The sequence below is a fragment of the Electrophorus electricus genome, chromosome 12, assembly GCF_041902795.1.
Source record: "Electrophorus electricus isolate QZ-2024a chromosome 12, ASM4190279v1, whole genome shotgun sequence".
In the NCBI taxonomy this organism is placed as follows: domain Eukaryota; kingdom Metazoa; phylum Chordata; class Actinopteri; order Gymnotiformes; family Gymnotidae; genus Electrophorus; species Electrophorus electricus.
Genome location: NC_137508.1, coordinates 2,477,603 through 2,491,197, shown reverse-complemented (window position 1 = coordinate 2,491,197; position 13,595 = coordinate 2,477,603). Strand labels below are relative to the sequence as shown.

General features: G+C 39.4%; 2 protein-coding genes across 9 annotated transcripts in view; one reads left to right on the top strand and one right to left on the bottom strand.

The window, feature by feature from the left end:
* Positions 1 to 1,775: 1,775 nt before the first annotated feature.
* On the top strand, positions 1,776 to 4,978 carry sf3b5 (splicing factor 3b, subunit 5). 2 transcript variants are annotated; one of them, XM_027000509.3, is made up of 2 exons: positions 1,776 to 1,935; positions 3,364 to 4,978. In XM_027000509.3, exon 2 carries the CDS (start codon positions 3,389 to 3,391, stop codon positions 3,647 to 3,649), a length of 261 nt encoding a protein of 86 aa, XP_026856310.1. In that variant the 5' UTR covers positions 1,776 to 1,935; positions 3,364 to 3,388; the 3' UTR covers positions 3,650 to 4,978. The 2 variants fall into 2 exon arrangements, with proteins under 2 accessions (XP_026856310.1, XP_081580488.1); XM_081724362.1 differs by having other exon boundaries at positions 1,789 to 2,048.
* A 1,812-nt stretch (positions 4,979 to 6,790) lies between these two features.
* The window catches only part of phactr2 (phosphatase and actin regulator 2), a 28,218-nt gene continuing 21,413 nt past the window's right edge, over positions 6,791 to 13,595 (bottom strand). For 5 of the 7 annotated variants that reach the window (XM_027000471.3, XM_081724361.1, XM_027000475.3 and 2 more), the window contains 4 exons: positions 12,483 to 12,544; positions 11,536 to 11,673; positions 10,576 to 10,652; positions 6,791 to 9,157 (listed from right to left, as the gene is read on the bottom strand). In XM_027000471.3, coding sequence (XP_026856272.2) covers positions 9,121 to 9,157; positions 10,576 to 10,652; positions 11,536 to 11,673; positions 12,483 to 12,544 — 314 coding nt within the window. In that variant the 3' untranslated portion in view covers positions 6,791 to 9,120. The remainder of the gene's footprint in view (positions 9,158 to 10,575; positions 10,653 to 11,535; positions 11,674 to 12,482; positions 12,545 to 13,595) is intronic. The other 2 variants (XM_027000472.3, XM_081724360.1) reach the window with 2 other exon arrangements.

Below are 13,595 nucleotides of genomic sequence, written 5' to 3'. Positions count from 1 at the left end.
TCAGGTTCTCATTTTACCAGTGACTGTGTCTTCTATTGGGACTGTAATTTAGGAGGTTGTTGTACAGAGAAATATCTTTCTGTTGTGGCCGAGGGTTCTTTCATTCCCTCTAAATTACAATAATTAGACAGGAAAGCCACTGAGATTAATGACATGTCCTGAAAACTGCACCTTTTTTAATGTGATTTTCTTACATATTCTTTCCCTTAATGAAGGCTTGTGGGTTCAGATTTTTTTCTAATTACAATGTAAATAAATCACTTTTTTATGATAATCATTTAAATTATGGATTGTGCAAATAAATATTCCTTGTCACTACTGTGAAAAACGGTATAAGACAAGCGTCTCATTAGGATGGAAATTAAATTTGCTTTTAAACAGGATTCCTCAGGAGACTCGATGAGCTGTAACCACTGTACCTAATCAATGAACACACTAGATTCACCACACTCTCCGAGAAGCTTCTGGTGACAGTGGACACGTTAAATGTGTCATTTGATTTGCTTACAGGATTTTGAATTCAGACTTTGTAACTGAATAGGATTTTCAGCATCAATGTTCAATGCAACAAACAGAGATGGATAAAATCTAATAATCAATAAATGATAATAAACAACAAGCACAATGCTGAGCAGAGAGAACTCTGAGCTTTGACTGAGACAAGCTTCCATTTGCATTTATTCATTTCCCATACAATTTTATCTGATGTGACTTACATATCATGCAAAGCAAAATACATGCATACCAGTGACAGGGAGCTGACTTTACTACGAGTGTCATTGGACTATGTTTATAGATCTGATACAAGTGCAAGATGCTTGAAGCATGTAAAAGTGCTGTGAATAAACCACCAGTTATATGTGCTATTAGTGAATAAGGTGCTATGGCAACAGTTTAATCAACATGCAACTTAGCCTATGACAGTAGAGGTACTACACGATTCATACCAACAAGATTCAATGGGTATCAAACAAGTATGTAATGAGTGCAGGGGGATATATACAAGTTTGTTATTTAATGAAGTGGCCAGCGACTCTGAATAGGAATGGGCATCACAGTAATAAAGTGGCTAGTAAGTAGCATTTCACTCTAAACATGCAGGCCCAATGAATGCAGTGAAAACAAGAGAACAGAGAGTTCAAGGAAATGATGCATTGCACGTAATGTATTATGCTAAATTGTAACCTCCCTTTGATCCAAAGGAGTACACGTAATGAAATCTAAGGAGGCTTCCCTTTACCTTTTCATATACAAATATAGAAAAGAAATACAATGTATTCCATGTGTTACCATTATGCAAATGAATTACATAATTGAAATGAACGTAAATATCACTTACTTCTGATTAAGCGTATTTGTGAATTCTACTGAGAATATATTTGTACTCTTGTCACTGTAGAATAAAAATTTGGAATATTATTAAACAATTACAACAGCGGGGAGTTGAACATATGATTTTTCTTAAACAGAGCAGTTCAGTAGTTTCTTTCTTCCCCTAGGAACAATGGAAATCAACGTACCCTTGAGGTTGTTCCCTAACATGGGCTGACTGTGCTTCAGTTTTTGCAAAAAAAAAAAAAGAAAGAAAGAAAGAAAGAAAAGAAAAAGGAAAGAAAATTTGCTATTGCTGCACATGGAGCAACGTCTAAAAAAATATGACAGGTCAAGTTTGTGCATGCCAACTTCGGCCTTTGAGTGAGCTGTGAAAAAATCCAAGGCTAACAAATCGGAACTCTCATTTGTGTTATGTTATCACCCGGACATAACCCCGAAGGACTCTTTCTGTTTTATATTCGCCTCTTTTCCTAGCTAAACTGGCCATTACGTTTTCGGCTGTCTGAACCGCGATTCTGCACAAACCTTTTATACGCTCATCGAAAAGAACAGCGGATTATTTTGGCTCGACAACAAAACAGAAAAAAAACTTGCAAGAAGGTACTCTCGTTACCAAGCACGAATTACGATTTAAAATGCATTAATTTTCAAAATGCCACATAATTAAAAAGTGAGTTAGCTAAGATAGCAATCCAGCGCCTTCGGCCCTTACGGTAAGAAGCTAACGCTAGCTAGGCTAGCTAACCTGGATAACTAGTGGCTAATTAATCAAGGAAACTAAAGTAATCTAAGTTGGCTATGCAGCTTTTCATTGCAGAATGTCCTAGTATAATGTAGAGATTCGTGGTTAATTTTGTAGATAGCTAGCCGGTTTGACTTGTTTGTATTGTAGCCATGGCTGCTGTTTGTTAGCTATCTCGTAATACCGTAATCGTGGTTGATTGATTTAATCTCTTGAAAACATGGATGACTCATGTTTTTAAACGTGTTAGTTGGCTACACTTAAAACACTTTTTAGATTTCATCACCGAACTGATTAAATGTATCTTAGTTATCTTGCCGGTTAGGTTGCTAACGTAGCTAACGGTATGTCTCTTGGTGCTGCTTAGCTAATTATACACGTGAACTCAGTATGCCTCTTGGGTTTTTGGAGTCTTTATTAAACAGTAACATACTTTGTTACATAACGTACTTGGATTACTACCCAGTTTAAAAGCGACGAGATGATCAAGGTTCTTAACATATTACTATGGTGTTAACTATTCTTATTTTTACTGTGACGCACTGCTGGTTTTCAGTGCATTATGCTGAATTGGAAGTGTATGTTCTTACAACATTGTTAGCTCCGTGTAGCCGACTTACATAATCTCACCTTGAGGGAGGAATCAGTTTTACTTATCCCAAAACAAATGAATTGATGATCTTTAATGTAAAAGGTAAGAAAGATAGCTAGCTGAGTTATGTTCAGTAACGAGTGAGGCGTGTTGCATAAGACATTGTAGTTTAATATATGCTTCTTTTAGTTAGCTAGTGTGAAGTCAAGTTGGAGTTATGTTGCACAGAATTATTTTAATAGAATACTGAAATTGAAGCACGTTCTTTAAGAATTTATTTTCCTTTTATTATTGTCATTGTCACCTTGTTAATTCTTTGTGCTTGACTACTCAATGTTTTAATTTTTCCCCTAAAAAATGTTTTCATCTTAAAATGTTCATTTATAGAAAGTGTTTTAATGTCCTTGAAGAAATGTTAAAGCCCTTTAAAGAACACCTTTTAGTCAACATTTTTTACTAGGAGGGGGTAATCAATTCAAAAGCACTTTTTGCAGTTGTGCACTGATTTTGAACATGTTTATTGGATTGCAATGCAGGCCTCCTTTAAATCTTTTAAAGTACACACATCATGCTGCATGCATTCTAAAAACTGCAGAAGAAACGGAGTCTCTCCCATTAGCTTTTACTCATTTCATTATCAAAAGTGTAATAATTTCCCTTAATGATGTAACAGTTTCCTCTTCTCCCCCCCCAGCTGTGAACCTAATCAGTAGCTGAACATGACTGACCGCTATAACATCCACAGCCAGCTGGAACATCTCCAGTCCAAGTACATCGGTACAGGCCATGCAGACACCACCAAATGGGAATGGCTGGTGAACCAGCACAGAGACTCGTACTGCTCCTACATGGGCCATTTCGACCTGCTTAACTACTTCTCCATCGCAGAGAATGAGAGCAAGGCCCGTGTGCGTTTCAACCTCATGGAGAAGATGCTGCAGCCCTGTGGGCCGCCTGCTGACAAACCCGAGGATACCTAGGACTGCACTCGCTAGCAGCATGCTTGCTGAGGAAGGGTTTGGCGTTTCACAATGATTTCGTGGTTCATGTTCTGAGAAATGCAGGGGATTTTAGTTTTGTTTAAGCCTTTTTAAAACTGTTCCATTTTAGGTATGCTTAACCTTTGTACAAAATACATTAAGAAAACAGCCTTGTGATGTGTGGTTTGTCGCCCCCCCCCAAAGTCACTAATATTTCAGAAAGGGGAAAAAATTGTCATTCTTCTGTTGACTAAGCCAATTTAATTCAATGCCTTTTTGAAGAATTAATGCTGTAGAATTGTTTTTAATTAACCATAGCTGACTAACAAACTCAAACAAGAATCCAGCTCCATGGTCTAATGTCTGTGTGCATGCCTACAGATATGGATTTGTGTGCACACAATATAGCAGTGATCCTGACAGGGTAAATCCTCACCAGCTGTCCCCACAGTTTGAGCAGTTTGAGTCATGATGGCCGTAGTGCAATTTATGCTGTGTCAGACGCAGCATGCTGGTGCAAGCTGACCGGCTTGTCTCCACTTTCCACACTCACGCTGTGCAAGATGTTTTGTTTTGTGGGCTGTTCATTGCAGTATTCAGTTTCCAAGGCTCAGTCAGGTTTTTATTTTATTTTTTTTCCCCTTTTTCCAAGGGATAACTACTGCTCTGTTGTGTTCTTGCAAACTGAAATGAGCACACCACCATCATGGATAATGTTATCTAAACCATCGTAACTCAAATAATATTGGATAATATATTTAATACTGCACAGGTGCCTGAGAGACTCCTGGGTACAATGAATGGCATGTTCAGTTGTGTAAGTTAAGTGAGTCATCTCATTTACAAAGACTTTCATTCGATTACTCTGCTCTACATTATTCCTGAGTAAGTCCCTGGCTGACTGCACAAAAACCTTTTGGAGATATTACTGCCACTTTCATGTGCCTTAGCAGCAGTAACCTTGGTCCTGGGCCTTTTTAGGAGGCTGAGAATTCATTTAGTCATAAAAGCCATTACCCTTCACCTCCACAAAGCATCATTTGCCAGTTGCTATTGATAAAAACCTGTAACATTTTCATTTGACAGAGATTGCAGGTTTCCTTATGTGCTAACCTAGCATCTTTCTTCTTCATATTTCTGTATAGTCCATTGGTCATTATGATCCTGTGCAACTTATTGCGCAATCTTACATTTGGTGTAATGAAATTAGTTGAACTTGAAAGTAATTACTTGCAATGTTTCATGGAGTGTGGTGTGCCTATGTCTAAAACCATTTATAAACAAATGTAATTAGATGAACATTTCATAAACAGTTGTGGTTTAATAAGATGAATGCATTATATAAAGTGTTTTCTTTAAATAAGATTAGTTTTGTTCCTTCTCGGAGAAAGTGCACAGGTTGGCACCCATGCAAATGGTCACTTTAAAAGCACATTACATACAGTACTATTATTCATGGACTGCTTACAATTTGGTTGGTCTCTTGTGGACAGCATGCAAGATTAAATTGGTTGTGGGAATATGAAGTTAGAAGCATAATGGCAGAAAGGGTTGTCTAGTTAAAATAATGTGAAGGGCACACGGTCTCTAAAAAATTCTATAAACCAATTTGAGTGGAAGCACTGATTTAATGACCTTTAATGATTGCTACTGGGACACATTGAGTTCTCAAGCAGTTTCATTGAAAATCTCATCTTTAATTTATAAGTTGTCTCTATATAGAAACAACATAGTTAACATGAATACAAGTTGCTTGAATTAATCAGTTAGTTTCTGGTGCTTTATGTTCTAAATTTTGTTCCTGAAAAAGTTGGGTGAATATGATCTGTGTGAGGCATTTGGTGCCCCTTGAAGCATGAGACCCTTCAAACGTCATGCTACTAGGCAGTCAAATCACTACTGAGAACTCGGGCCACTTCCATTGAAGTGGGGACATTGCCGCTGGTAGCTGCGCATAGTAGCAATTTGGCAAGATTTGTCTGAAAAGATAATGGAGCTGCTTGCGTCCTGTGCCCCTTTTACATTTACATCAAGAAATGGAACATCACCGGCTCACTGCATTTCCAGATCTGTTCGTGAAAACGGCTCTGTAACCCAGTGCATGTGCATTTATGTTCAGCTTACTGTTGCACAGGTCCAATAACCCTTATCTGGTAATGGACCATTTAAAGCATGACTATATGCTGTACAAATATGTACTGGACAAACAAATGAGTCTTTTCCCTTTGCATTAGCTCAGCGCTCACTGGCCTGTCTACACCAGCAAATGCTTCATCGCAGGCATTCTAGCTAAATTACTGCAGTGTAAACACAAGCATATTCATACAAATAAAAATGATCCGGATAAATAATTGGACCTACCAGAATAAGAAACTGCTGTAATACATATTCCTCTTCAGGTGTGTGTATTAAGGTGTTCTCATTTTCTCTTTCACACTTGTATAATCACATATTACTGGCTAATGAGTTGGCCACCTGCAATATCAAAACTTCAGAACAAGGCCTTCACATCTTAAGTGGTACATTCTATATCTGCTGTATTGTAATAATCATTTTGTTAATAATACAGAAATCTATCGTAGTGGACATTTATGATCAGTGGGCTGATATGATAGTATCCTGGTCCTGTAACTGCATCAGCAAAATTACAGTGAAACACGAAACATTTCCCTGAAGTGCACCCTATTTTCAAGACAAACATTGAGTTCGACCCACGCCATCCGATACTGGAGGACGAGAGCCAAAATCGAAGCAGCCGCTGCCATTACGGTCCCCCCGCTCGGCTGCTTTTACTGGGCTGTGTGGTGGTTTCACAGGAGACGTCCCCGAGGAGACAAATAGTCACACCTCCTGCCACAGCGTGCTTTCCTGCAGTGCCCAAGCACTTTCCACACATACAGTACATTTACACTGTTTGGATTGCAGGCACTTTATCACCATTAAGCACAGCAGCAGTGGGGAGGGAGGGTGGAGGGGGAAAATGGTGGATAGACACAGAAGCCATCTGGCAATTAGAACACTATGATATCTATAAACAGAGCGTACAAATATAAGCACGAAGTGTTGTAAGAGAAAAGCCCATTTACAAAGTAAAGAATTTAGCTGCCTAATAATTGAAAACAATGAGTTAATCATTCCAAATATTTAAATACATTTTATTCATTAGGAACTCAGTTAAGGTGATTTAAAAAATGTTTTCCTGAGGGGTGAGTCACATCTGCAAAGATGCAGAGGCACAGGGCAATACCGTAATAGCTGTGGGAGATTCTCATTTCCGTATTTAATAAATGCAACAGATATATTGGCTGTCGACAGCACACACGAATGTACTGTAAAGCAGGACTGTCCTACATTGAACAAAATAAAAGCTTTAGTCACTGCTTGTATTTATGTCATGTTTGATCTATTAAACTGCTCTATAATACACATCTTGTACTTTTTTTGTACACAACTAAGCATCTGATCAGAGAGTATATAGTGTATTTAATCCATTAAAAGTATTTGTGTGGTCATCTTTTCATTCGGGACACCAATGAAATCTCGGACAAATCACTGTTGCACTGTCATACCACAACAAAATCACTGTTAATTTCAAATGATCATCCTGATCACTACCACTCAAAACAGTACACTGTGATTGCTTTGGAATACAGTGTAGCTTTGGAATACATGCAAGTGAAGGAAGATAAACTGGATGTTTGTTCATGTAAAACAGCTTCTACTAAGGTTGAAATCTCTTCATTTGTTTTAGGTTATGAACATTGACATAGATTATCTTAAGAAACATTTTTAGATCAAGCTCATGTCAAATCAAAATTGTATGATCTTGTTCTGTACTTTGCTTCTTTGTACATATTCTGAACATAGATAAACTATTCTAAAAATAAATATTCTAAAATGTTCTTATATCTAGTGACCTATATTCAAATCACGAATCCAAATCTACTTCAAGTGATTCCCCTACTCAAATATGATTCAGCTCATTCAATAATTATCAGCTTCAACAGTTCATCAGAGCAGGGAAGTCACTTCACTGTGCTGGACTCGGACCCTCCATGTCTGGAATTGTGTATCCTTGATTTAATACGTCAAACTACAGTCTGGTTGGCAGCATACTAGATATATTCACATGTATAATATGCATATTTTGTACAACAACTGATTAAAAATAATTTATACATTTTCTAGAATACCTGTTTGCAATGACAAAATACTTTCAGCATTTGACACAAGTACATGTGTGGAAACATCATATTAAATCAGCTATAAGTTTGATCCCACAGCACTTTACAATGCAACATAAAACAATTTTTACATTGGCAGTTTATGTTAAAAATATATATTTTTACCGGACTGGTAAAAAGGTGGCCCAGAGCACAGCTAAAAAGATGAAGTTTCATTTCTTCAGACAACATGCAACAAATAAAAACATGAAAAAGAAAATATGACTGCATATGTTTAAACCCAGCATGTAGTATATCTGACAATTTCTGTTCATAAAAAAAAAAAAAAAAACAATACACTGATTGTGTTTATCAATCTCCAGTTTTGTCTTTAAAGCTACTGTCTGGGAGTTCCATCCCGGCACTCTCATTACAGTTATTATTGTCAGTCCAGTCCACCTAACGGTCAAAGCAATGAAGTCTGTAACTATACGACTATAAATAGGTGATAAACATGATCAGAGAAAACAAAAGGGTTAAAACATTGACAGCAACCGGTCCTTTCCAGAAGAATGGCTGGATATTTCACAACGTAACCAGATACTCTATGACTGCTTGTGGGATGTAACAGAAAAAAACTGTCAAAGCACAAAACAAATTCAGTTTAAGGATTCTCTCGAATAAGTCTGGGAACAGAATAATAATGCTGAGAAACTGTGTTCAGGGGTTAAACGTCCAGCACCTCAGTTTTCTGGAGGTCCTCTTCAGCTTCTTTTTAACGTAAAGGTAAGAATCAGGTGAGAATGATTTTTAAAATATCTTTTCACATGCATGGATATTGTGAGATACTATGGGAGTCGACACTGTAATACTGCTTTAAAAACTCAGTCATAGAAAACACACAGCCTCAGCAAATTTAGATACACTACTGTGGAGTGTCAGAAGTCGCTGTACATCCCTTATTGTGTATGCCAAGGACTGCTGTGAAACGTCCTGGACAGCCACGGTAGATTACAACCAGAACAAAACCTTCAGGTTTTATCCTTAGTGTGTGCAAACATGACAAAAACAGGGCAAAAAAACACCAAAGGACAGACCAAGGCACCTGTCTGTATTCACATTTGTTCAAGTCCAGAGGCCTCTCTCTGTGTGTCTCTGCAGTGCGTACTGGCCCTGCAGCAGTGCTCCAGTGTGGACACGGCCGGTGCACCGCACGCGGACCCACCACCGGTCCAACAGCCGCCGACGTAACGGAGTGACAGGAAGAGAGAGGCTAGCGCGAGTGGCGTTCCAGGGATGGAGACGGCCTCAGGGGCGGTGGAACCTGCCAGGGCACAAATGAAACCTGTGTGTGTTTTAGCACTATTCTCAGCGGGCAGTGGCGATAACAGACATAAGCAAAATTTATGGGAAAAACAAGGGAACCCTCTCCAAGGAGGAGGCTAACAAGCTTCTGCCTTTGCATCTTACATACAGCCAAGAGAACTTTAAGATTTCACATTGAAATTGGGCAAAATATTACATTATATATATTTGTGTGTGTGGGTGCGCACATACACAGGAAGAGAGAGAGAATGACTGCTTTATTAGACACACCCATCTAGCAGCACGTTGGACTTCCTTTGGGCATCAGAACTGCAGTAATAGATTCCACTAGGTGTTGATACCGTTCTGCAGGAATCTTGGCCCATGTTTACAGGATAGCTCGCAAATTGGATGGAGATACTGACACACTCTGAACATCCCACTCTACCTTGTCCTAGAGGTGATATAAAAGATTAAGATCTGGGCACTGTGAAAGCCAGGGAAGCAAGGGAAATTTGCTGTTCTGTTCCTGGAACCAATTCAGGACCCTTGTGCCATGGTGCAGTGTCCTTCTGCCACAGGGTAAGCAGCTGTCATGAAGAGATGAACTTGGTCGGCCACAATGCATGCATTCACAGGTATCAGAAGACCCAGTGTGTGCCATGAAAACATTCCCTACACCATTACTCCACCTCCACCAACCTGATCTGCTGACACCTGACAGGAAGACCTCATTGATTTGTGCTTCTTGCACCAAATTCTGACCCTCCCATCAGATTGGTGCAAGAATCTGGATTCCTCTGACCAGGGCAATGTTTTTCCACTGCTCAGTGATCTAATTTTTGTGCTCTCTTGCCAACTGGAGTCTTATTTTTCTGTTTCCCTTTGACAGTAATGGCGCTCAAGATAGTCGTCTGCTATTACGGCTCATCTGTGCTAAGGAACGATGAGTTGTCTGTCCAGACATGTTAGTTGGAGCACCAGTGTTGTATTCAGCTGCAGTTTGCTTGACTGTGTACCACCTGTTCATCAGAACAATTCTTGCCATCCTCCTCTGACTGCTTTTGTCAACGAGTTGTTTACGTTCGTGGGATCCCCTTTCACTGCATGTTTTTCCTCAATCACACTGTTATCGGAATGCCCTCAATACCACTGCACGAGAAAAACCCATGAGGTTGGCCATGTTGAAATACTGGCCCTGGTGGGTCTAGCACCAATGACCATGCCTCGTGCAAAATGACTCAGATTACTCGATTTCCACATTCTAGTGTGGATTCAAAATGGAATTGATCCACAGGAAACTTGCTCACATTATTTTATGCTGCAATCCAGGGTCACGTGTCTAATTTCCCTCCAGGAAAGCTCCAATCGTGAAAGGGCAGGCGATCTAATATAGTGAACGTTGTGTGTGTGTGTGTGTGTGTGTGTGTGTGTAAAAAAATGTGGAAGGTGACTCACCTGGTAAATTGTTTACTTTCTTCATGAACTTCCATCTCTTTGCTTTTGAACTCATTAAGCTCCTTTCGTATAGCAGCCTGTCAGACAGAAGGTTGGCTATGAGCAGCTGCTTTAGAGAGCAGCTCTTTAGAGAGGTGGTCAGATCTGATCGTTTTAAATTGAAAACAGCAATCATATGGTTTTTCATTTCAGTTTGTTCAGATTTAAAACATGGCTTCTTTTCATCAAAAAAAATCTGATCTAAGATTTGTCTTTATGCAACAAATCTGACCACATGATTTGAGCTTATTCACACTAAATATCTCAGGGCAAGCTGCTTGTTTCCTTGTACATTGTCTAACAGGTCTTGGATCCAATACTCTGGTATTTTTAATATTCCGGCTATTATTGAGCAACAACTGTATTCATTTCACACAATTATACCATATTGATTAAAATATAACCAAATCTTTTTTGTATTCAAAAACATTTCATCTTAACACTCAACTTCAATGGCCAACAGGTGGCACTAGAACCTCAAATAATCCCAGTAAATTGTCTATTGAGGAGACAGAGACAACATATCCCTATAGAATATCTCCCTCTGAGAGCTGTTACTTGGTGGGGACCTCAGTATAACCTGGTAGTCGAAAGACTCCAAACTGTCTGTAAACTACCAATTCTAAATTCACATGGATGTAACTTTGATGAAATGTCATGTGTAAGTACAATATCATGTGAAATGCCAAGTTATGAACTCGTCCCCATCTTCTCATAAAACAGGCTGTATCGTTGACCGTAGCTGTTTTTTCTCTCTCTGGCAGGCTGCAGGTTACACTGAGAAGAGCACTCCTTCTCAGAGGAATAGCCTCTGCTTCCTCTGTAACAGGGCGTCACTGCAGCCTGTCTGCATTCCATTTACACTGTGGCTTCCACAACTGTTTGTCAAAGTATCACGGGTGAAACAAGCAAGGGGCCTACTTTGTCAGCAGGGGTGAGTCTGGTCCAGGGTTTGTCGGCCCGACGGTCGTAGTCTTTTGCCTCCGTCACCTCCACGTACTCGTTGAATCGGAGGATCCGTCGTGCCACCAGCTCGGCGACCGTTGGCCGCACGCTCAGCTGCAGACCAAGGGAAAACAAAATAGTAGCTATATCTTTAGGGGACTTGGTTAGGCAAGTTAACATAAATGCCAAATCCTGCCCCCAACCAGCAACCATTGGTAGTGTGACAAGGACATACTTCGAATCCCAGTTCTAATTACAACTCACGCATGACCCCTTGTTTACAGCTTCAGTACAGCCTCTAACTCAGACATGCATTAGCTGGAAAGCTGGGTTGAAACGAGAGCACCTTCTTAACCCTGAGGGCAATTAGCCAGGAATTTGAGATATTCATGCCAAACATTAATAAATTATCTATAAAAACAGGCAGAATTGTAAATTAAAATTAGACCTTTGTGTGTCATTTAAAACTCATCCACAATCTTGTTATTAAAAAAGTACCATATCTAGCTTTAAACACACACCTTGCATCCAGTAGATGGTGCAGTGTACTAAAAATTCTTTATTGGCTCTAGGTGATGTGAGCCAAATTTTCCAAAAGCATAGTAACACATTGACAAGCTTTAAACAGTATACCGTATATTGCACTGAACTCTCCCTCCCTCCCTCCCTCCCTCCCTCCCCCCCCCCCCTCCTTTCAGATGCTCTTAACACTACGATGCTTTAGGGAAATGGTCCCTCATCAGTAAGGGTTCATTACAATGCATTGTGCCAGCCTGCATAGGATGATAATACTGAAAAATACTTAAATCACTCAGCTTAACAAAGATTCTTTTAGTGTGTGTTTTAAGTTTTTAAAGCACAGTCTAAGAATACATGTTAAATTAGATAAAAAAGATGGTGGAAAGTGATACTATACAATTTACCTTTCTAGAAAGCCGCCTTTTAATTTCTTGCTTGGCCTCGTGCTCCTCCTCCTCATTCTTCTCTGCAGTGACATAACAGAAGATGAAGGAATATCTCAGTTATGTTACAGCAGATTTAAAAATGACCCTACATAGCTCAGACTAAACCCACTAAACAAGGAAAGCTTTCCTTTCGAGCTTACCAGCGTACAACCACCTCCTTGCAGTGAGGCTGTAGCAAGTAACCTCTTAATTCTTGAATGTGGGTTATAGCGCTAGAGCAGGTTTGCATAACATAATTCCCAGAAATGCTGAATTGAAGTTCCTAATGTCTGGCCTAAATACACGGACTAAGCGAAGTAGCCAACAGAGTGGTCACCAGCACACCGGACACTGGTTGGTTCCTACTGGTCATGCTGCATTTGCCAATCACCATTTTTGCCCAGTATTTCTTTTCATATTAACTGAGATAAAATTGGGATATTTTGAGCTTAGAAAAAAGTTACTTAAAAATCAGTTAGGACTTCTTTAGATGCTTCTGAATGGTTACTATGCAGCCTGTATGAGGGCCCCAAGTATGAGGTTTAAATCCCAGCTACACTACCCGCTACCCTCACTAATAGCTGGACACTTTCTTGCTCCTCTTGCACCATGCTACGAAACATACCAGATAATTGGGCTTGCAAGTCACAGCCCCAAGCACTCTGAGGCTCGTGACAATGGTGCATGCCTGTAATTGTAAAAGACATGCTGGCAGGCATCATGTGTGTCACTGTGTCAAAGCTTTTGTCTTGTCATGTCAGTGGTGAACAGACCCATAGTTACACTGCAGGCTCCAACCATACTGGAGGAGGAGGAGTCAGAACAGATTAAGAAAAGAAAATATACACCGTGGCACTATGTAGGTTTGACAACAACTGTCCACAATTCATAGGACATTAATAAATACTAATAGTGTAAAGATTTAAATACAGTATCTAAAAACTGAAAAATACTTGAATGATCAGAACTCCCCTTGGACTCATATGGAGTTCTCAAATCTAGGCTTTTGTTTGCTGTAAACTGTATGCAATTAAGATTTTTTTGCACAATGATATGCTACTTTGTAATCTTTTATTTTGAGATCAAATTTGT

Bases quoted from the DNA above. Each gene is read 5' to 3' on its own strand.
- sf3b5 (XM_027000509.3), top strand. From the start codon at position 3,389: ATGACTGACCGCTATAACATCCACAGCCAGCTGGAACATCTCCAGTCC.